General features: G+C 43.0%; 1 protein-coding gene across 3 annotated transcripts in view; it reads right to left on the bottom strand.

The window, feature by feature from the left end:
* Positions 1–3,946: 3,946 nt before the first annotated feature.
* The window catches only part of NUP107 (nucleoporin 107), a 33,698-nt gene continuing 13,426 nt past the window's right edge, over positions 3,947–24,218 (bottom strand). For all 3 annotated transcript variants that reach the window (XM_040409644.1, XM_040409653.1, XM_040409662.1), the window contains 21 exons: positions 23,543–23,591; positions 22,900–22,971; positions 22,180–22,268; positions 21,433–21,508; positions 19,254–19,367; positions 18,758–18,848; positions 18,039–18,115; positions 17,380–17,439; positions 15,005–15,150; positions 14,861–14,909; positions 14,046–14,115; positions 13,735–13,853; positions 13,000–13,038; positions 12,022–12,172; positions 11,761–11,873; positions 10,676–10,778; positions 8,900–9,060; positions 7,882–8,007; positions 7,636–7,749; positions 4,747–4,914; positions 3,947–4,138 (listed from right to left, as the gene is read on the bottom strand). In XM_040409644.1, the coding sequence (XP_040265578.1) occupies positions 4,031–4,138; positions 4,747–4,914; positions 7,636–7,749; positions 7,882–8,007; positions 8,900–9,060; positions 10,676–10,778; positions 11,761–11,873; positions 12,022–12,172; positions 13,000–13,038; positions 13,735–13,853; positions 14,046–14,115; positions 14,861–14,909; positions 15,005–15,150; positions 17,380–17,439; positions 18,039–18,115; positions 18,758–18,848; positions 19,254–19,367; positions 21,433–21,508; positions 22,180–22,268; positions 22,900–22,971; positions 23,543–23,591 (2,095 nt within the window). In that variant the 3' untranslated portion in view covers positions 3,947–4,030. The remainder of the gene's footprint in view (positions 4,139–4,746; positions 4,915–7,635; positions 7,750–7,881; positions 8,008–8,899; positions 9,061–10,675; positions 10,779–11,760; positions 11,874–12,021; positions 12,173–12,999; positions 13,039–13,734; positions 13,854–14,045; positions 14,116–14,860; positions 14,910–15,004; positions 15,151–17,379; positions 17,440–18,038; positions 18,116–18,757; positions 18,849–19,253; positions 19,368–21,432; positions 21,509–22,179; positions 22,269–22,899; positions 22,972–23,542; positions 23,592–24,218) is intronic.

Raw genomic sequence — 24,218 nt, 5'->3', positions numbered from 1 at the left:
GACCCAGGAAGACCCCACTGCTGACACAGAGACATAACAAAGCAAGACTACAGTTTGCAAAAATGAACTTAACTAAGCCAAAATCCTTATGGGAAAACATCTTGTGGCACATCATTCTGTTTACTGAAAACAGAATGAGGCCTACAAAGAAACACAGTACCTACAGTGAAATATGGTCGAGGTTCATTGTTGTTTTGGGTCTCACTGTAGAGCCCAGGGTCAGAAAGCTGGGTTTGCGTACGATATCTTGGGTCTTTCAGCAGGACAATGACCCCAAACATATGTCAAAAAGCACCTAGAAATGGATGGCAACAAAGCGCTGGAGAGCTCTGAAGTGGCCAGCAATGAGTCCAGATCTAAATCCCATTGAACACCTGTGGAGAGATCTTAAAATTGCTGTTGGGAAAAGGCTCCCTTCCAATAAGAGACCTGGAACAGTTTGCTAAGGAAAAGTGGTCCAAAATTCCGGGTGAAAGGTGTCAGAAGCTTATTGATGGTTATAGGAAGCGACTGGTTTCAGTTATTTTTTCCAAAAGGGTGTGCAACCAAATATTAAAAAGGTGCCAATAATTTTGTCCAGCCCATTTTTGGAGTTTGTTGTGACATTATGTCCAATTTGCTTTTTTTTTTTTTTACTCCGTTTTTTGTTTTTGTTCCAATACACACAAAAGGGAATAAACGTGTATAGCAAAACATGTGTTACTGCAATACTTTTCTGTGAGAAATACTTCATTTTCTTGAAAAATTTCAGAGGTGCCAACATTTATGGCCATGACAGTGGTGAGGAGACCACAGAGTGGCCCAGTGACATAGTGGGGGTGGGGGGGGGGGGCGCAATACCAGTAGCAGCTGAAGATGGTGGGTGGCTGAAGGAGCACCTGCCAGCATCAGAATAGTAGCTGAAGCAGGTAGCCAGAATAAACAAATCTCTTGTCAAAGTGTAGGTGTGGCACCATGGATGATCTAGTCTGATGCATCAGGCACTGGTGTTTAAAAATCCTGGCTGATCCACGACTGATTCATCTTCACAAAAGGTCAGTTTCTCAACATTTTGGGTGGACAGGCGAGTTCTCCTTAGGGTAACTATGGCCCTTGCCGCACTAACCACCCGCTCTGATGCCACACTGCTGGCCGGGCAGGAAATCTTGTCCAGGGCAAACTAGGCCAGTTGCGGCCACAAATAGAGTTTGGCTGCCCAGTAGTCCAGGGCATCTTCGATGTGGGGTGGCAGGGTACACTCCAAGTATGCCACAACCTGGTTCAGGTTCTGCTCTATGTTTAGCTGCTGCTGGTGAGTAGTTCCTTTAGTAGGCGGGTGAAGAAAACTGCTCATCAGCAACTCTAGACTTAAGTTGCTGCTGATGGAGCTGGTACTGCTCCTGCCCCCCACCCCCAGCAGCCATGGCAGTGGAACGTGAGCACAGAGGGCCCTCCCGGTCAGACCTGCGTGAGGATGGGCGATGGTGCACATAGGCAGCGGCCAACTGACTACATAGGATGTCTCGATAGTAGTTCAGCTTGTCCTCCAACTCAGCGGGTGTAAAAAAGGACACCATTTTCGACCGGTAGCGAGGGTCTAACATGGTGGAGAGTCAGTAGTCATCCCTCTGTCGAATAGTGACAATTTGGCTGCGACTACGCAAGCAAGTGAGCATGCATCAGACCATTTGCGCAAGTGACTTGGAGGGACTCCCTGCCTCCATCTCCACTGCATACTGTCGCAGTGTGTCTGGGTCCTCTGCCTAGTCTTCCTCATCGCCCTGTTGCTCCTCTGGCTGGTCCTGCTCCTCCCCCTACTGTCACCTGTATTGAAAAACCACCCATTTCGCTACACATTGCTTGTGTTCAAATGTCCTCCTCCATGAATCAGTGGAATGATGTTCATCCCGCAGTCCGGGCGAATGACAAATAAAGTGGGCTCCTCAAAGGGCCCAAGCAAACGACAGATGTCACACATGAGCTGCCACTGGTTAACATCGAAGTTACACAGGGGAGTACCTCTGTCTGCCTGTATCATCAAGAAATGGTTTATTGCCTGTCTCTGTTCATATTATCGGTCCAACATATGGAGGGTGGAAACGTTGCATATCAGCCTGTGTTGGGGGATGCCGTTCAAGGAGGGTGTGCTTTGCGGTGTACGAGTGGCTTAAGTGCATACAAAGTTTCCTAGCCATTTTCAGCATGTTTTGTAGATGGGGTGAAGACTTCAGGAACCGCTTTACAACCAGATTGAACACAAATCGCTAGTCAGACCACACATGGAGTACTGTGTACAGTTCAGGGCTCCTGTGAACAAGGCAGACAGTTGCAGAGAAGGTCCAGAGGAGGGCAACTAAAGTAATAACTGGAATGGGGCAACTACAGTACCCTGAAAGATTATCAAAATTAGGGTTATTCACTTTAGAAAAAAAGACAACTGAGGGGAGATCTAATGACTGATAATGTATAAATATATCAGGGGTCAGTACAGAGATTTATCCCCAGGACTGTGACTATGACGAGGGGACATCTGCGTCTGGAGGAAAGAAGGTTTCTACACAAACATAGAAGAGGATTCTTTACGGTAAGAGCAGTGAGACTATGGAACTCTCTGCCTGAGGAGGTGGTGATGGTGAGTTCACTAAAAGAGTTCAAGAGGAGCCTGGATGTATTTCTGGAGTGTAATAATATTACAGGCTATAGCTACTAAAGAGGGGGTCGTTGATCCAGGGAGTTACTCTGATTGCCTGATTGGAGTCGGGAAGGAATTTATTCCCCTAAAGTGGGGAAAATTGGCTTCTACCTCAGTTTTTTTTTGCCTTCCTCTGGATCAACTTGCAGGATGACAGGCCGAACTGGATAGACAAATGTCTTTTTTCGGCCTTATGTACTATGTAGCGCATGGCTCAGCCCTCCTTGACGCAGTGTCGACACCGTGTTCTTCCCGTTGTCGGGCACCATGGTTCTGATTTTGAGTTGTTGTGGAGAATGCCAGGATTCGATTTCTTGATGAAGGACACAGAGCAGTTCCTCCCCTGTGTGACTCAGTTCGCCCAGGCAAACTAGGTGCAGAACAGTGACACCATCGTGCCCTGCACATGTGGTATGCTGGAGGGGCACTGTGAATTGTCCCTGCAGTGGAGGCAGAGGCGGATATTGTTGCAGGACCAATGGCATGAGAACGTGGAGGCGGAAGCGGCCAAGTTGCTGGTGTGGCTTGGCAGTAGTGATGTCCGGTTCATGAACGAATCGTTCATTTGAATCGATTCAGTTCAGTGAACCGGAGGAGTCGATTCATTTGAATGATCCGATCCGTTTGAAACGGCTCTTCTCAGTCCCAGCAGACAGAGACCTCACGCTGGCAGCAAGAGCCTGAGGGAGGGACTGGGAGGAGTCAGTAATATGATCTTAGAGTGGAAGAGCTGCTTCTGCCAGCCCCTCCCCGCCCACCAACCAATCACCGACCAGAGCTGAGGGGGCGGGGCAAGCACAGCACACTGCAGCTCTGACTCGAGTCCTCTGAGCCGTCTGTACAGGGAGTCTAAATGAATCTAATGAGTCACAAGAATCTAAAGATCCGACTCCGTTAGTGACTCATTCGATTCATTGAGTTGAAAGAGCCGTGAGTCAGACTGTAGAACAGGTAGAGGCTGTCGGCTCTCGGCTGCAGCAGTGATAAGATTAAGGGACAGACAGGAGCAGAGAGATAAGAGAAGGGACAGATGAGACAGTTTAGATTACAGGTTGAATTAAATTAACCCTTTAGAATCAAATTGGCTTCTCAGGAGATATATATGACATTTATATAGCTACTGAATGAGATGCCTATATGTCATATATATCTCGTGAGAAGCCAATTTGATTCTAAAGGGTTAATTTAATTCAACCTGTAATCTAAACTGTGATTAGACTTTCTAATATTTTTGCCAAGTTGCATATGTTTGAGAAACGTGTATGGAATACCAAGTACAAAGAAAATTATATTTATTGTTTTTAGTACAAAAAAATTACAAACTATTAGGATACCAGATAACCAGTTTCTGAAGTGACTTCAGGGTTGATTTTCATAACCCAAAGGATCAAGCTGTAAATCCAACAACATTAGCGATGATTCTCTTAGTTTTCGCAATAGTTTCTTTAGTTCTGTCTTGGAGAACACCTGTAGAGGCAAAGAAAAAGGTATACATAGACAATCTAGAATGTATAATGTGTGCATATTCCAAGTAGAGTCACCTTTTAAACAAAATATTTGCTAGAGGTAGGCCTCATTCACACATTACAGATCTGGCCAACATTCTGCATCGCTATTTGAAAGCCAGAACCAGGAGAAGATGCTGAACCCAGGGCAAACACAAGGGCTCATTCACACGACCGTACAAGTTTTTGTGGATCCGCACTGGCCGTGTGCCTTCTGTAGAATGGAACATCCTCCTCCATGATAGAAATACCTATTCTTGTCCACAAATATGGGCAAGAACTAGACATTTTCTATCTTTTTTTTGCAGGGCCACGGAACAGGCATATGGCTATGGACAGCACACTGTGTGCTGTCCGCATCTTTTGCGGCCCCTGTTGAAATGAATTGGTCCACATCCGATCCGCAAAATTGTGGAACAGATGCAGACAGAAATATTCAGTTATGTGAATAGGCCCTAAGGGACACATTCATACTTTTGTTTGCAACCGCTCCTGATTTTGGATTCAACATACTGATGCTGGCCAAACCTGCAATGTGAGGCCTAACCGTTAATGACTGGCACAACTTACCTTATATAGCTTCTGATTTTCAGATGAGATTACATCAGCCAGGCGGAGGCAATCCTGGTATTGTTCTGTATTATGTAGTACTGTGTGCAGCAAAAAACACATTGTGGGCAAACAGAGACTCCGGAGCAGTTCCATCTGGTGTTTACGCTCAGCATCTTCTTCCACATCCTAGGTTAAATTACAGCATTTTAATATACACACAAAATCATGTAGAATAATTATTTATGGATACTTTTATGCACGGTCTTGTAATAAATATCTAATCACTTAAATGCGCAAGCACTAAAATTTCATGCGGATGTACTCTTACTTTAGATCAGTGATGCCCAACCTACGGCCTGCGGGCCACATTTGGCCTGCGAAGCCGTGTCATGCGGTCCGTGCAATGACCGGAGGCAGAGCTTGCGCACAGTGGAAGGAGGAGAAGTGACACGCGGCTGCTGTGGCGCAGTTCTGAATCTCCATTCTAAACATCAAGGCAACTCACGGAACGAATTTAAGTGCAATAAGTTCCTGTCATTTCTGTGGCCCAGTAGTTGTTTGTAACGGCAGTGCTCTGTCTGGATGTGTGCACCGCTACGTGCGGTCTGTGTGAGCAGTGTGGTTTCAGGAGAACTGTCCCCTATAAGTGTGGCTGGTACCTTAGTGAGGAGAGTTGGTAAACAGTCAGGTCCATAAATATTGGGACATCGACCCAATTGTAAAATGTTTGGCTCCATACACCATCACAATGGATTTGAAATGAACTGAACAAGATGTGCTCTAACTGCAGACTGTCAGATTTAATTTGAGGGTATTTACATCCAAATCAGGTGAACGGTGTAGGAATTACAACAGTTTGCATATGTGCCTCCCACTTGTTAAGGGACCAAAAGTAATGGGACAATTGGCTTCTCAGCTGTTCCATGGCCAGGTGTATGTTATTCCCTCATTATCCCAATTACAATGAGCAGATAGAAGGTGCAGAGTTAATTTCAAGTGTGCTATTTGCATTTGGAATCTGTTGCTGTCAACTCTCAAGATGAGATCCAAAGAGCTGTCACTATCAGTGAAGCAAGCCATCATTAGGCTGAAAAAACAAACCCATCAGAGATGGCAAAAACATTAGGCGTAGCCAAAACAACTGTTTGGAACGTTCTTAAAAAGAAGGAACGCACCGGTGAGCGCAGCAACACCGAAAGACCCGGAAGACCACGGAAAACAACTGTGGTGGATGACCGAAGAATTCTTTCCCTGGTGAAGAAAACACCCTTCACAACAGTTGGCCAGATCAAAAACACTCTCCAGAAGGTAGGTGTATGTGTGTCACAGTCAACAATCAAGAGAAGACTGAATACAGAGGGTTCACCACAAGATGTAAACCATTGGTGAACCTCAAAAAACAGGAAGGCCAGATTAGAGTTTGCCAAACGACATTCAAAAAAGCCTTCACAGTTCTGGAACATCATCCTATGGACAGATGAGACCAATATCAACTTGTACCAGAGAGATGGGAAGAGAAGAGTATGTAGAAGGAAAGGAACTGCTCATGATCCTAAGCATACCACCTCATCAGTGAAGCATGGTGGTGGTAGTGTCATGGCGTGGGCATGTATGGCTGCCAATGGAACTGGTTCTCTTGTATTTATTGATGATGTGACTGCTGACAAAAGCAGCAGGATGAATTCTGAAGTGTTTCGGGCAATATTATCAGCTCATATTCAGCCAAATGCTTCAGAACCCATTGGATGGTGCTTCACAGTGCAGATGGACAATGACCCAAAGCATACTGCAAAAGCAACCAAAGAGTTTTTTAAGGGAAAGAAGTGGAATGTTATGCAATGGCCAAGTCAATCATCTGACCTGAATCCGATTGAGCATGCATTTCACTTGCTGAAGACAAAACGGAAGGGAAAATGCCCCAAGAACAAGCAGGAACTGAAGACAGTTGCAGTAGAGGCTTGGCAGAGCATCACCAGTGAAAGTTTCATTTATGATTATTATTCTGTCCCATTACTTTTGGCCCCTTAACAAGTGGGAGGCACATATGCAAATTGTTGTAATTCCTACACCGTTCACCTGATTTGGATGTTAATACCCTCAAACTAAAGCTGACAGTCTGCAGTTAAAGCACATCTTGTTCGTTTCATTTCAAATCTATTGTGGTGGTGTATATAGAGCCAAAAATTTTTTAATTGTGTCGATGTCCCAATATTGATGGACCTGACTGTATATCCTAAAGGGCTAGTGGTGTCCATGTGGCAGGGGGTCCAGCAGTAGATGCCTTTGAGGGGTAAGAAGCGAACCCCTCCTTGTTGTTTCGGAAGGCCAAGACATGAGTGTTGTTCATTGGTCTTGGTTGGAATTGTGACACTGATAGGGGTGGTCTGTGCTATGGCTGGCAGTAGAGAGAGTCGGCCCTTTACAGGGGTAATGCTCACATGTGCTCCCTTTACAGGGCTAATGCTCACATGTGCCCCCTTTACAGGGGTAATGCTCACATGTGCCCCCTTTACAGGGGTAATGCTCACATGTGCCCCCTTCATGGTAAAAACACCCAGATGCCCCCCTCTACAGTAAAAATGCCCAGATATGCCTCTTCACAGAAAAAATGCCCAGAAATTTGCCCCTTCACAGTAGTAATGCTCACACGTGCCCCCTCAGTGTTTGCATTTCTTTCTGGCTTTAGATAAATGAGGCCATGACTTGAAAAGTGTCAGCGTAAAATACAGAGAATTTAATTCATAGAAACATCCACATCTGTGACGAGATGAACAAGTGGGATGTTGAGTGTCTGTAAAGCTGATCTTGTAATTTTCATGTACTACTCATCTATCCATAAACATGATGATATTATGGACACAAATTTCACACATATCCCGACATTTGAGTGCAAGAGGGATGACTTACATCTCTTACGTCCACCATCCAGCCTCCATCAACAAACAGCAAAACATTGTAAATTTTCTCTTTGACATCAACTGTTAGCATATCCAGATGATTATTCCAGGTACTATACTCCATCTAAAAAAAGAAATCTAGGTTATTGCTAATAAGTCTCACCATGTGGATGCTCATATTTTACTATCAACACTGTTTTCTCTCAAGGTGATGAACTTTACTTTCTACACAATCTGCACGGCAGGCAATACTTGCCTCATACTTCTTTTCCTTGTGCTCAAAAGCCACTTTCTCTGTGAAAGAAGCATGTTCAACTAGTCCTGGTTTCTGCGGTGGAGAATTGATATGCTTGAACCACTCATTGAATGCTTCATGTGCCTCCTGTAGAACAGAAATGGTGTAGTTACTTAACTGTCACCTCCAAGTTTAGCCACTCGGAATATAGGTGCCCATACAAGACAAACAAATGCTGGTTAAATCCACTGACTTTGGCAGACCATCAACTGGGTACTGGGTTGTCCTCCAATTCTCCCCCAATTGGGAGATGTCGGGAACTAAGGGTTGGGCACTGGATTTCAACATGCCAAAACATTCTCATTCCTCACGGGCACAGCGGCCCTGTGCAGGTGGTCTAACATATATTGGCATTTTTAGCTGCAAGGAAGGAAAACAAACCCCAAACAAGCTGTAGATTTCCTACAATGATTTCCATTTCGGCCACACAAAGGATGTACCTTCTAAATATTTTTACAGGTTAATAAGATTAACTGTAACGGTGCCTATAAAAACTTTCAATAGCAGTTGACCAACTCCCCCATACAGTTTGGGCCAAGCGTGTATGTATTGTGAATGGGGTGTGAGGAGGAAGCCGCTGCCAGACGCATTCTCTCCCAGGAGAACAAAAGGATCAGACAAAAAATTATATTTGCCCAACCATTCTCACCCAGACATCATGAGAGTTGAGAGCTTCCCATACAAGGTTAGATCGTTCACAGGTTCGGGCAACAATACGCTAATGTATATTGTTTTCCACCCATAGGTCAAACTTTTCCAACCCTTTCACAGTGAGGGCTCATGCACATAGCCATATTATTCACCCTTTTGGTATGCACATAGCCTAAGCACATTCAAGACAAGACTTTATCCTTGACTTTTAACAAAACCCTGATAGAACTATGTGGTTTTGCGAATACACCATTGCAATGGATGTATGGAGAGGGTTACTACATTTTGAGTTTTGGTACATAAATAATACCCATTCACAAGTTCTCACCAGGTAGGCTCTTATACACAGATGCTCCCGGATAGCATTGTCATCCTCAGCTGGTAAAGCACTGTCCATCCCTTGCTCTTCCCATTGAGAATAGATCTCCGCTATCGAATCCTGAGGTATTTTAGCAAATACATCTTTTGCAGCTTCATGCTTCTTTGAGGCTAAATAATGTATGAAAATGTATGAAAAATACAGACTGTAGCTTTTTATACAGAATTTGATTGGGCAACTAAACATAGAATACATTACATTTCTAAAATACTTAGAGGTTGTGCCATCTCAGACACAGGGGCATATTGCTAGGATATGTATGTGTAAGTCTGATAGGTGCGGGTCCCACCTCTGCGACCCGCACCTGTACTTAAAACAGAGCCCACAAAGTCCTGGATGTTGCATCGCACTTGCATGGCACCCTTCATTCATTCCTATGGAAGCTCTGAAAATAGCAGTGTAGCGCGCTTGGCTATTTCCATCAGTCCCACAGAAGTGGAGTGGTGGCTGCATTTGCGTGGTGTGCTTCCTATTACATTTTAAAGGGACTTCCGAAAATAGCCAAGCATGCCGCTCGGCTATTTTTTGTCGCTCCCTTAGGAATTAATGGACGGTGGCCACTCATGCACGGTGTGCCATCTGGGACTTTGCAGGCTCCGTTCCAAGTATAGGTACGGGTTCCAGCAGTGGGACCCACACCTATGAGACACTACAGGAATATCCTAGTGATATGACCCCAATATCCCAGATAGGAATATCCCAACTACTTGGCAGTGTAGTTAACCCCCTAATGAGCTATTTGAATAGTGTTTTAAGGATTCTCAGTGAAGATTATTCTAACCAACTGCTCTCCTATTCACAAAAAGTTGTCTGTCCTATACCATACATAGCATTTCTGGGTGGAGAGGGCTTCCTCATAACTGGTTTATCCCATACCTGGACACATCATAGCCGGGTCTTAGGAGCCAGCTCCAAAAGATATGTCTGGCACCAAGACACTGCAGAGCCAGGTCCTATTGCTGGCTGCTGTACGTAAATTCCTGCATCAGCCATTTCTGCCAGAAATGATGCAGAAGAAGCAAAAACCAGTAACATTATGACAGGCGCCGTGCGCTTTTTCTGCAGCCTCCGATACCTTCCAGTCACCAATCTCACATAGCAAAGTCTGGGCTGATTTTCTATTTGCTACAAAAACCTGGCAACTCTGGATAATCTAGGAATGGTCTACTTAGGCTCCTTTCCACACGTACGCAAATGGGTCCGCGTCCATCCGGCAATTTTGCGGAACGGGTGCGGACGCATTCGTTCTCTATGGGGACGGAAGGATGCGGAGAGCACACTATGTGCTCCCCGAATCCGCATTTCCGTAGCGCGCCCCCGATCTACCGGTCCGCGGCGCCGGAAAAAAAATAGAACATGTCCTATTCTTGTCCGCAATTGCGGACAATAGGCATTTCTATGGGGGTGACGGCTGGGTGTATTACGGATCCGCAATGCACTATGGACTTGTGAATGGAGCCTTACAGTCAGAAAGAAGCCATTACCATAATACTTGCTCTCAAGATCACTACCCTTGATTTCATCCCAACAATGCCCAAATTACATAGTTCTAGAAGACACACAAATTTTGAATAAGCGACATATAAAGGAGAATTTTAAAAAAGTACTATTACAATTTATCGTATTGGCAGGTTCATATGGCCTACGTACATGCAAGGCAACATACATTTTTTGTAAGTGCTAGCAGCAACACTGAAAAAAATAAAAATAAATTCTAAAACATACCCAGAAATGTCCGCATGATAGCATTGCTTTGCTTAAGAGCTTCAGCCCTTTGTGCCGGATCGAAAACCAGCCAGTCTATCACATCGATCTTTGCTTTGTCTTCCTGTTTGAGAAAAACTTGCTCAATACTTGGCATTTGGATTTATAAACTACTGTGATATTTTTTTCAAATGGGTTTTTGTTGTTTTATGGCTCAATTTAAAGTTTGCTGCACCTGTATATCTATACATCAGTATCATCACCCATCAAAACATTGGTCACACAAAACTGTGATGCAGTCTCCTGTACTGTGAAAGGAGGAGGAAATCCATATCACACACTGCTTTATTTTTTTACGTTATTTATGTGGTGAAGTTAACTGATGACCAGTATTCACTGATGAATTTTACTAGACAACGCTAGCTGTAATCTAGATCAAGGATTTCTTTCTTTCTATAATGCTATATGAACAGTCACCTACAAAGCAGAGTGCTCGTCACCTCTTCTAACCTGCCGGTTTTACTAAATCATTGTATTGCCCATACATCAACTGTTCTGGTGCAGTTTACTTACAACTTTACTTAGAACTGTGTGGTGCTGTTTCTCAATTATTCCTCTTGGAAATGTATGAATTGATAACTGGATGTTTCCAGGTGGGTTGTGTCCCTACATAGCCGAATGCCTAATCAGTGCTGCCAACAGCAGCTGCACCTGCATTCCCCGAATTTAATGGAGGCCAGTCTAGCACCAAAAGAGGTAGTATTTAGCGCAGATTTCTGTCCTAAAGAGATTGCCTTGCCCTTGGCAGACAGGCACAAATGATTTTGTACAAAATGTATTTGCCCAGAATATCTTCTATGGTAAGTATGGCACGAAAATATATATATGTAATAAATGAATATGTAGGAAATGGTAAAATTCAGTCAATTTATTCATGAATTTCTAGGATGAATAACAGAGGAACATCACAATGCAGAATTCTAATAAGAGTTTTGTTATTTTAAAGGGTTTACTGAAACAGGCATGAGCAGATAGCTGGCAGATCGTTAATGATAATTTCTTTGAGATTAATGTAGGAGTGGAATTAACTATTGTTATCTTATTACCTCATTGGTGCCAGAATCCAGAGCTGGTGTTAAGTCATGATGAGCAAATTCGCCTACATTTTTCCTTCGTGTGTTTTCCACCACACTCTTAGTTATTGTTGCAACGTCCAAACCTAGAGACAAATAAGTCATATGTTCACCACAAAAGAAAGTGAACAGCTTGGTGGAATAGACTAAAGGTTCTACTGGCAAAGTGCAATTCTCATCCATCAATTTCCCAATTTTATGGGAGGAGATTATGTAAAATGTGCGTGTAATAACCTGCTTCCTTTGCAAGCTCCAGACACTGATGACGCTGTTCTGGTTCAGTCACATTTTCCAGAAATGCAGCATACTGATCGATGCCCAGTTTTTGTGGAAGGTGGCTGACGTAGAACGCAATCAAACTAACTTGCTTCTCATTGACAAGTTTCTAAAGTAAAAGAAGACCGTGTTTAATAAGTGAAAACTTCTGAATAAAATATAGTTCAGAGCAAATTAGTACTGGGGGTAACCATCTATACTATAACTTACACCAAAATGTATTAAATGTGCAAGTGGAGAAGGTGGAGAATTTCTGAATAAAATCAATAAATCTCTTAATTCATCAAATGGACATTCCCACATGCTTGGTCAATCAAGAGATCCACTGAAGTAACTAAAGAATGCTGTTGCCTTTTTGGAACAGGAGGATGCTCTTTGGTGCAATTCCGCCATTATTGTATGGGTCTTGTTTTCATGGCGTTAAACCCCCATGATTTCAGTTAGGCTACATGCACACGACCGTATGTGTTTTGTGGTGCGCAAATTGCATCTTTTTTTGCGGATCCATTGTAATAATGCCTATCCTTGTCCGCAAGCTAGAAGAAAATAGGACATGCACTATTTTTTTTGCGGAGCAACGGAACGGACATACTGATGCAGACAGCACACGGTGTATGAATGAAATGAATGGGTCCGCATCCTATCCACAAAAAAACAGATCGGACACGGAAACAAAATACGGTTGTGTGCATGAGGCCTTATTCTGCAGGTCAGCAGGATTTCGACGATAACAAATTTATATACTGGCTTTCAGTGCTCTAATATTCACTGTGTTCCACTTATCTAATAATAAATCTGTAAGCAATTTTGTGGTTAAACCAGCAAATATATTTGGTAATTGCAGCTGAGGTGGTAAAATAAGAACATGTCTGAGGAAACATCTAGTACTAGAAATAATGGAAAGAGAAGCACAAAAATAACTAAAAATCTGTGTACCTGTATGTAAGTCTTTAGCAACTCCACTGACACTTCCTCCTAAAAACGGAGTTTGCAAACTCATTAGTTGTAGAAATTGAAACAGATAATATAACTAGTCTAGAACAGAAACACACATTTGAAGTTATGGTGAAAAGTTACATTGGGAAACTACAAAGATACCCACTTGCACAACCTTGTATGCAGTAGCTGACAAAACAAAGGGGTTTTCCAAGATTATCATATTGATGACCTATTCTCAGGATAGGACATCAATATGAGATCATGGGGTCTGACTCTCGGGATCCCTCCCGATCAGCTGTATTAAGAAGCCTCTGGTGAGCGTTTAGACTTCTTGCAAGGCTATGTGATGTCATGTTCATTGCTCACATGGCCTAGGTGGAGCTCCGTTCCATTCAAGTGAATGGCCTAACCGGCGATACCAAGCACAGCACTGTGCTTGGTAAGCAGCGAGGTGACCACGGCGCTCTGGTGAGTCCTGGGAGTCGGTTGCTCCATTGCTGGAAGTAGGCGCTGGAGCTATACAGCACCGTCAACACTGTAGTGGAGGGAGCTTGCAGTGCACACAACAGTGCTACTTTCATTGAAGTCACTTACTAAAAGGCTGGACAACCCCTTTCTCAAGTACTGAAGTGAAGGACCTAAATCCATCAACACCTGAAGGATTGGCGACTGCAGGAATAGTCAAACTGTGCTGTACATTATTCCACAACATATTTCTGATCAAAACACTACCTTGGTTTGCAGTCCTAGAGTTCGGAAGAACAATATCAGGTGTGTCAAGAAACGCAGTAGGTGACCAAGGAGCAGATTTTTTCCTTTTGACAACCATTCACTGAGCTCATCCATTAAACCTAAAATTTCAAAGGAAACATCATCTAGTTTGAACACTTTTGTGGCCAGTTTATCCTGCAGAGGGATTATTGTATAAAGAGTGTTTAATCTTAAAATATTGCTGATGCCTGATGTGAAGGCACTGGAGCATAAACTGACCACTAAGTGTATGAAATACTTTTATATCCACACAAATAGCTTAAGGATCTTACCATCCACATCTCCCAGAATTATATACTTCTGAATAATATGGTAATGTTCTTTATTTTCTTCCAACACCCTCTGAAAATAAAAAAATGGTACTCTTACATTACTGGACATAGATGGAGCATTTCAGTGTAATATCATGAGAGTGAAAGATATCAGAAAGAGCACTTCTCCAACCACCATATTTATACGATTATATAAGCCCATTACACTGCTGCCATCATATTACAAAAAACACAAGCTTTTCATTTGTATGCAAAAACTAGAGAAGTCAGCAATAGAGCCCTTCCCTGCTGTGCACGTGACCAAAGGGTAGCCAGTGCCAACAACCTAAAACATTCAAAGCATAAGACTTTTCTATTGCAATAGAAAACTACTGCAATACTGTGATTTCATTTGTGTTATTTGATATTCTTATTCTAGGACGCCTTAGACCTAAAGGCCCCTTTACAATGCTCAATTGAGCAGATGATTGGTGAGAAGGAAGGGTTCCTTCCCAACAATCACCTGCTCTTCAGTGAAGGGGAGGAGCAATCACTAATGCCATCGCTCTTCCCCATATGTGGCACAATACTGCTGGGTATCAACATGCCCGATACTTTGTTTCCATGGGCAGGAAGTCACTTTTAGGTGCCTGGCATCTAATTATCTCCTCTCCCCGCTGAAGTAAACATGCACTCAGCCTAGCAGATTGTGAATGTCTATGGTGGAATCTGGTGAAATATCTGTCTGCTAAACTAGCATTCAACAAAAGCTATTGGATATGCATGACCAGCCTTATTACACTGCCCCTAATAAGAAACTGAACTAAATAGCTTACCTTCTTATCTGTAGCCTGCAGTTCCTCAAAAACCTTCTCTAAAGTCCAGCTAGAAAAAAATAAATAAATAAAAATTACATACTACAACGAGAACCTGTAGGACACCGTTTGGTCTGGCAGTCTTAGCAATAGAAGTCCCCTTACTTTGCTTCAAAGTATTCTCTGGGCAATTCATCTTCTTCTGTAGAGGAAATAAAAGAAGCGCGGATATCTTGTTCAACCAGACTGTCCACCATTACTCGGAAATGTGCCCAAACTGTGTCTTCCCAAGTTTCACAAACAGGAAGGAGCTGCAGATCAGAATAAAATGGTCTGTAAATCCACTAGTATTTCGGTATAGGTAGTACATAACATAAAACAAGTAATGTACAATAAGTATGCATTCACCAGTGCTTTATAATTGTAGCACAGGTGGGAGGGGCAAAAAAATATGAGAACCCAATTTTTTACTATTCCATTTTATACAAGCATTTTCTAAAATGGTATTGAGAAAGTATAAAGTACTTACTATACAGGGAGTGCAGAATTATTAGGCAAGTTGTATTTTTGAGGATTAATTTTATTATTGAACAACAACCATGTTCTCAATGAACCCAAAAAACTCATTAATATCAAAGCTGAATATTTTTGGAAGTAGTTTTTAGTTTGTTTTTAGTTTTAGCTATTTTAGGGGGATATCTGTGTGTGCAGGTGACTTACTGTGCATAATTATTAGGCAACTTAACAAAAAACAAATATATACCCATTTCAATTATTTATTTTTACCAGTGAAACCAATATAACATCTCAACATTCACAAATATACATTTCTGACATTCAAAAACAAAACAAAAACAAATCAGTGACCAATATAGCCACCTTTCTTTGCAAGGACACTCAAAAGCCTGCAATCCATGGATTCTGTCAGTGTTTTGATCTGTTCACCATCAACATTGCGTGCAGCAGCAACCACAGCCTCCCAGACACTGTTCAGAGAGGTGTACTGTTTTCCCTCCTTGTAAATCTCACATTTGATGATGGACCACAGGTTCTCAATGGGGTTCAGATCAGGTGAACAAGGAGGCCATGTCATTAGATTTTCTTCTTTTATACCCTTTCTTGCCAGCCACGCTGTGGAGTACTTGGACGCGTGTGATGGAGCATTGTCCTGCATGAAAATCATGTTTTTCTTGAAGGATGCAGACTTCTTCCTGTACCACTGCTTGAAGAAGGTGTCTTCCAGAAACTGGCAGTAGGACTGGGAGTTGAGCTTGACTCCATCCTCAACCCGAAAAGGCCCCACAAGCTCATCTTTGATGATACCAGCCCAAACCAGTACTCCACCTCCACCTTGCTGGCGTCTGAGTCGGACTGGAGCTCTCTGCCCTTTACCAATTCAGCCACGGGCCCATCCATCTGGCCCATCAAGACTCACTCTCATTTCATCAGTCCATAAAACCTTAGAAAAATCAGTCTTGAGATATTTCTTGGCCCAGTCTTGACGTTTCAGCTTGTGTGTCTTGTTCAGTGGTGGTCGTCTTTCAGCCTTTCTTACCTTGGCCATGTCTCTGAGTATTGCACACCTTGTGCTTTTGGGCACTCCAGTGATGTTGCAGCTCTGAAATATGGCCAAACTGGTGGCAAGTGGCATCTTTGCAGCTGCACGCTTGACTTTTCTCAGTTCATGGGCAGTTATTTTGCGCCTTGGTTTTTCCACACGCTTCTTGCGACCCTGTTGACTATTTTGAATGAAACGCTTGATTGTTCGATGATCACGCTTCAGAAGCTTTGCAATTTTAAGAGTGCTGCATCCCTCTGCAAGATATCTCACTATTTTTGACTTTTCTGAGCCTGTCAAGTCCTTCTTTTGACCCATTTTGCCAAAGGAAAGGAAGTTGCCTAATAATTATGCACACCTAATATAGGGTGTTGATGTCATTAGACCACACCCCTTCTCATTACAGAGATGCACATCACCTAATATGCTTAATTGGTAGTAGGCTTTCGAGCCTATACAGCTTGGAGTAAGACAACATGAATAAAGAGGATGAAGTGGTCAAAATACTCATTTGCCTAATAATTCTGCACACAGTGTACTATTGTATCACCATTAGTGTAACAAAACAGCGAGCATCTGTATGAGTCTGTCCACAACAAGGGCCAATTCAAAATTTTAGGCTACTTTCACACTAGCGTTTTTTGCGGATCCGTCATGGATCTTCAAAAACGCTTCCGTTACAATAATACAACCGCATGCATCCGTCATGAACGGATCCGATTGACGAATCTATTGAGATCCTATGACGGATCTCAATAGCGGAATTGAAAACGCTAAAGTGAAAGTAGCCTTAGTGATTTGGTCAGTAATTTTCATCAGTTATTGTGCGCCAAAACTAGGTGCGGACCAAATGACAGAACAGGTGCAGATCTTTCCATAATACACGTACCCTGTGGAGGCTCCACTCTTGGTTTTGGCTCACAATCATTGATGAAACACTGTGTGAATAAGGCATAAATGGTGCAAAACATAAAAACCGTACCTGCTTTAGATTTCCGCTCAGCGTAGCATAAATCGCTCTTTCATATCTACTGAACTGCTCCTGACATACAAAAGAGTTTACATGGAAAGAAAAAGAAGATTGACACACTGTAAGAGGCAGAATATAACACCAATAGATAAAATAAGGCTTTGCTTACAATTGCCTGCTTTTTGACAGTCTCCAAGGGTAGCATACTGTGCTATTCTATCTGGGAGCAGGGGAGACCTAAAAGACCCATTAGATCATAATGGATATCTTGAAGTTTTATTCAGGTATTCCCATCAATACAGTGCCATCAACTTTAAACTCAAAAGAATAAATGTAACCGATTTCTGTTAGTTTACATAAACCTAATATTACAGAAAAATACTTTGATTTCAAGTGTCCCTTCAGTTCCATTCTCCCACCTGATCCAACATTAGATATAGGGAGACGCAGAACGTTACAGCTGCTAGCTGCTAAGGCAACTGTGCAACGATGGGAAACTCTCACCCCCGGGTCCTATTAAATAGAATGGTACCTCTCTGTATGCTTGTAAATCTAACATTTCCCGCTTACAACTTTTTTTTTTTTTTTTACAGAAACATAACATTCTTTAACAATAGAAATCAGCCTTTTTCACATGCCCTAACAACAAAGAGTGTAGTAAAACTACTTACATCATCAGCCATACGCCAGCAGCAAGTTTTCCACACACAGCGATATGGATTGCCCTCAACTTGCTGCAAATCTCCACCTACATGAAAAGCACAAAAATGCCAAAAATAGCTGCGGTATTAAAACAAAGGGGTTCTCCGGGATTTACATATTGATGACCAATCCTCAGGATAGGTCATCAATATCAGACTGGCCAGGGTCTGACACCCGGCACCCCTGCCGATCAGCTGTTTGAGGAGGCCGAAGCGCATTGTACAGCGGCTGTGCTTGGTATTGCAGCCTCTTTCACTTGTATGGGACTGGGTTGCGCCTAGGCCACGTGACTAATGTACAGTGACGTCACATGGTCTAGGAAGAGGACTAAGCACTCACTGACCGCTGAGGCCTCTTTGTACAGCTGATCAGCAGGGGGTCCCCCGATTTGGACCCCACCGCTCTCATATTAATGAGGACAGATGATCAATATGTAAATTCTTGAGAAACCCTTTAAATTTCAGTATCTTTAGTATTGTTTATATTTTTAGCAGATACAGCATACTAATATTTTCATCTCTTCTAACCTTTCTGCTGTACATGCTTACCCAAACCCTCCAGACCAAACCCCTCTGAAAATCATGCAGTCTGTTAGAGAGCGTATATCAGTCACAGAAAGTAATAATAACAGAAAGAATAGTATTTGCCAGTGCTAGAAGAGTTTGAGAGCCAGTATAGTGAATAATACCTTTAGTTATGTTGGGGTCATGATAAAGTTTCCATCCCTCTAATGTTGCTGCTCTCCAGGCTTGACCACATCTTTTACACAGCCGTTGTGCCTGATACGAGAGGAGAAAGGTATAACTGCTGCTGATTAATTCATTAAATGCAGCAAATACTAAGCAAGCACAACAGAGCCATAAAGAGAAATCTATTAACTGAACTCCAGACAGCCAGAGCTGCACTCTATTACCAGTTTTACTTCACCTCTGTTTTCCCTGTCACTTACACATATACTTACTCCTTCACAAAAAGAGTTTTTATTTATGCATTTGCTCAAGGAAAAAAAGTGAGGGCATCATTTCATTACTGGACACATGTTCAGGGTGCTAGGATTAAGGGCGCATGGTGCTTAAGTGATATCCTTGCACTGCGGCTTGCTGGATTTTAAAGACGTTACAGTAGAAGTTTCATTTTACATCGAAACATCTAAACATGTGAAGAAATTTCACTGAATATTTTACCTCTTCAGTCATGCCAGCTCTGATCAAGGTGAAGAGATACTTCAGAAGTCTAATGTCATCTTCACGATCAAGATCATCCAAAGGAAGTTTCTGTCTTATGGGAGCATCGGGATCCTACAGAAAATAATGATAACATGGCATTTGATAACCAAAGTGTAAAAGTATAAAATATGCTAAAAATAATATAAAATCAGTAAGACTAGAAAGACACGCCAGCCAAAGAAAAGGCAAGAAAACAATCCAGTGGCATCCAACTCTAGCAAGCAGCAGAGAACTGCTTTAGGCCATAAAATGATTAAGCAGAAATAAAAGCGATAGATCAGCGTGCAATATCATATCTAATGTATGCCTATGCAGTATATGCAATTCAATGTGAACTGACAGTTCCGGGTGAGACAATTTTTGCCAGTTTTAAAGCTGCGTTCATGGTGATGCAAGGATATAAACCCGTAAAAGAACTTATAACGTATCATAAGTCTTCATTCATTTCAAAGTGAAACGTTAAACTGACAGTTTATTTACAAAAAAAAAATACCATATACTAATGGGTTAATCTTACAGCGTACATTTTTTCATAACCATTTCATACATATAAAATATCCTCGAGACAATCATTGTTACATGTAGATGAGGTAAAGCAAACAACTGATCAGGAGTCCTCAATATGAAAGTAAATTGCTGATTATTGGTGAAAATTGATGGTTCCATACATCAGGGCTTGACAAATTTCCTTGGAATCTAGGAGCCAGCTAAAAAAGTTAGGAGCCAGGCGGAGCCGCGTCATAAAATCTATATTGCGAAATAATTTTAAGCATGTATATCGCAATATATTGTTTTCTATATTTGGGGGGGGGGGGGGTGTTTTTTTTTTTTTTTTTTTTTTTTTTACTTTATTTAATAACTATTAGCCTTCTTAAGGGCTAGAACCCTTGTCATATTCACCCTAATAGAGCTCTATTAGGGTGAATAGGACTTTACACTCTCCCTGCTGCCCTGCGCATAGTACACACAGCAGGGAGCTGACCATGGCAGCCTCCCTCTCATCAGCCCCTCCAGCCTCCCTCTCATCAGCCCCTCCAGCCTCCCTCTCATCAGCCCCTCCAGCCTCCCTCTCATCAGCCCCTCCAGCCTCCCTCTCATCAGCCCCCCCAGCCTCCCTCTCATCAGCCCCCCCAGCCTCCCTCTCATCAGCCCCCCCCCTCCCTCTTATCAGCCCCCCCCCCCCCCCCTCTTATCAGCCCCCTCTGGTAACAAACCCACCCCGCCTCCCTCCCCAGTATTAATCATTGGTGGCAGTGGCCACAGGGTCCCCCTCCTCCTATCATTGGTGGCAGTGGGCAGTTCCGATCGGAGTCCCAGCAGTGTAATGCTGGGGCTCCGATCGGTTACCATGGCAGCCAGGACGCTACTGAAGTCCTGGCTGCGATGGTATGTTAGTAAGCAGCATTATACTCACGTGCGCCGTGATCGCCGGGAGCTCCTTCTTCTCATAGGTCTGTGCGGCGCATTGCTAATGCTATAAGCATTAGCAATGAGCCTCACAGACAGAAGAAGGAGCGCCCGGCGGCCTCGGCGCACGTGAGTATAATGCTGCTCAGTAACATACCATCGCAGCCAGGACTTCAGTAGCGTGACTCCTGGCTGCCATGGTAACCGATCGGAGCCCCAGCATTACACTGCTGGGACTCCGATCGGAACTGCCCACTGCCACCAATGATAGGAGGGGGACCCTGTGGCCACTGCCACCAATGCAGAGTCGAGACTGAAGAACCTGGCACCCGACCTCTGACAGGACGCTGTGATCCGCGCGAATAACCCCTCAACTGAGGAGTTAATCGCGCGGATCACAGCGTGCAGTCATAGGGGCCGGGATATGGCCGGCACATTCATTGGTGGCGCAGTGGCCACAGTCCCTCCCCTCCTCCTCTGTTCTTAGTGGCCAGCGGCAGCCGCACACAGTGGGGAGGGAGGGACTCCTCTCCTCCACTGTGCCGCTCAGGAAACCATGGTGCGCGCCGAGAGCGCATCTTTGAAAACGGGCTGACAAATACCCAAGCGCCAGGACCAAATTCATGGTCGCCATGGCGACCTGGCGCCCGGGATTTGTCGAGCGCTGCCATACATAAAACAAAGTATTCTCAATGGTGTGACATGCCTTGTAAGAAATGTTTATACATACCAATTCTGTGACCAATGGTCGCTTGCTTCCCAATACTGAAAAACTTTTCTGTTTCAATGTGTGTAGAGTATTTTCCCTAGGAAAAAAAGAAAGAAAAGGCATCGGTAGTGTGCCACGGGACCAGAAACAAGTGCCTTAAACTTGATTCACCTGTAGAAGCCATACAACCAAACAGAGATAAAACACGCACATTACTGATGCTATCGGTTCCATTCATCCATCTTTACTACACTGCTCTATTTAGGTCTTCAACAAGGCAATACAGCCATTATTAAATCCCTGCCATCTGCTGATCCTGTCCCAGCCTACACAACAAGCCTGAAAAGATAAAGGACAGGAAAACTACTCGGTGTGTGCTCTAGTTAAAGTGAAAATTATTATTATTATTATTTTTTTTTTTTTATTATTTTTTTTTAAAACTAGTCGCATAAAATAATCCCCTACAAAAAACATAGGTACGACCAGGAGCTCATGCTCCTCTATCTGAATGCAGCAGTGGCCATGCACACGTGCTGCCGCTCTATTCAAACAGGGAGCCACATGCACAGGATAAGTTGTCTTAATAGGACAACCCCTTTAAAAAGTTGAACTATTGTTATGTCACCAGGAAAGAAACCATGCAACACACACACACACACACACACACAAGATGTTGATACAGAAGATATACTTCACTGGAGAGGACAGCAGGCACATTGTACTGTAACAAGAGCGCACTTGTACCATCCATTTTGATTCTTTACATACCAGTATACTGCTTTAGCATAAAACTCAATGTTCTCAGAGAAATCACCGACATCATCCTTGGCAATACTTTCCAGCCAATCTACTACCAACTAAAAAGAAAAAAAAAAGAAATGTTTGTACACTTTCCAGTTTTTTTTCTCCCTGGCTCTGAGCTGCGATTGGACAGTGCTGCTGTCAGGGAGAAGGAGAGACACTGGCGTCTCCTCCTACTTGCACCGAATGTTGAGAAATTACCGGGGGCCACAGCAGGCGAACGGGGCGGCGCCCAGGAATAACAGTAAGTGCACTTAGATCCCTGGGCGCCACTCTATGTAGCCTGCTACTGAGTTCATATTCTTTGGACCCATGAAAGGTCCTTTTTAAGGACTGCAGCACTCAATACTTCAAATCAATCAGTAGCACTACAAAAGGTCACAGTGTAGCCCAGGCCTAAAAGCATCACATTTTTACTGAAAAAAGTAAAATATCAATAAGCTTGATCTGTTCTTTTAAAGGGGTTTTCCAAGATATTTTTATCGATGACCTATCCTCAGCTGGTTGACGATAAGGCCGAGCACCACAGTGCACACCTTCTCTTCAACAAGCCGATTGGCGGGGGTTCCTGGTGTCGGACCCCCACTGATCGGATATTGACAACCTATCCTGAAAATAGGTCATCAATAATCAAAATATCTCGGAAAATCCATTTCATGTCACCCCTTCACACACCCTGTATCATACCTGGCTTTGTCTTACAAGCGAATCCCGCTCAAACAGTTTGTCCACAATCATTTTCTCACTGGCATTTGGTGTCTGTTAAAGGAGGAATAAAATAAATAAATAAAAAAGCGCACACATTAAACCTACATAAACTGTTCCACAACTTTGCATAGAAGTCTCTACGTGTAATTGTTATATAAACTACTACATTACATTGCATCCTGGGGACAAAAATGAAGACAATCCCTTTAACATAAAGCGATCCCAGAAGTCATCGCATTTCCTGCTTAAGAACCCCCTAGCGATTAGTTGTTACGACTTATGGACAGGAGTGGTCTTAGGGAGACACTCCACTGCACATGGATCTATTATTAAATGGTAGCAATACAAATCATTATGTAGTGAGCTCCAAATTGAAAGAATTGTACTATGGGTGTGTGAACAGAACTAGAGGCCAAGCAGGGAAGGGAACTCTCACCCAGCGCAGAATTTCTGCTCCCTGCACAATGCCCATACCCCTGCAATGAGATTATGGGGAATTCAGAAACTTCGAGTCTTCTCAAACAGTGATTCAGTACTAAATAAACTTCAGTGTGATGCAGATTATTTTTTTTTATTTTTTTTTGTTTTACAGGATTTAACCCTCCACAAGACAAAAACTTACCACAATCTCAAACATATTTTCATCTTCTAATGCAGACTGTATCCGGTCTCTACAGAAATGGGAAAGAAAATGTAATTGACAATAGATACGCTGTTGTTGGGCTTTTGAAAAATAATTCATGTAGCCTGGAATCCTTTTCTTAAATATTTCGTTTCAGAGCATTAAAACATTTGCAGAAACATCAATAATTAGGCTACTTTTCACTCGATTTACCATTCGTCTGTATAAGATACATTCTGTTTGTCCAGGATTAGAAAACATGGCTGCTTTCTTCTAGAAACAACTCTGCCCATGGGTTGTGTCTGATATTGCAGCCCAACTCCAGTAAATCCCACACACACACACAACCCGTTTTTGGAAGCAAGCAGCCATATTTTTCTAATCCCAGACAACCCCTTTAAATGCAAAGTCCTGATCTTAACCACATAAAACACCTCTGGGTGGAAACTGGATAGTGACAGGCAGCGGTCAGGTTTTATCCCCCAATATTAGTGCCTGACCTCACTAATGCTGCTGTGAATAGAGGACAGTATATTGGAATACACTAAACTCTACAACTCACCACACTATTGGAAAGGATTGGAAATAAGACGTTCAACATGAATGTATGTGCGAGAAGTCTGGGACTCCCTGTACTTTCAGCTATGCAGAGTATGGGGCTTAGACTCTTACTGTA

The sequence above is a fragment of the Bufo bufo genome, chromosome 1 (genome assembly GCF_905171765.1).
Source record: "Bufo bufo chromosome 1, aBufBuf1.1, whole genome shotgun sequence".
NCBI classification, from domain to species: Eukaryota; Metazoa; Chordata; class Amphibia; order Anura; family Bufonidae; genus Bufo; species Bufo bufo.
The sequence above is the reverse complement of the archived record's forward strand: the minus strand, read 5'-3'. Positions and strand labels throughout refer to the sequence as shown.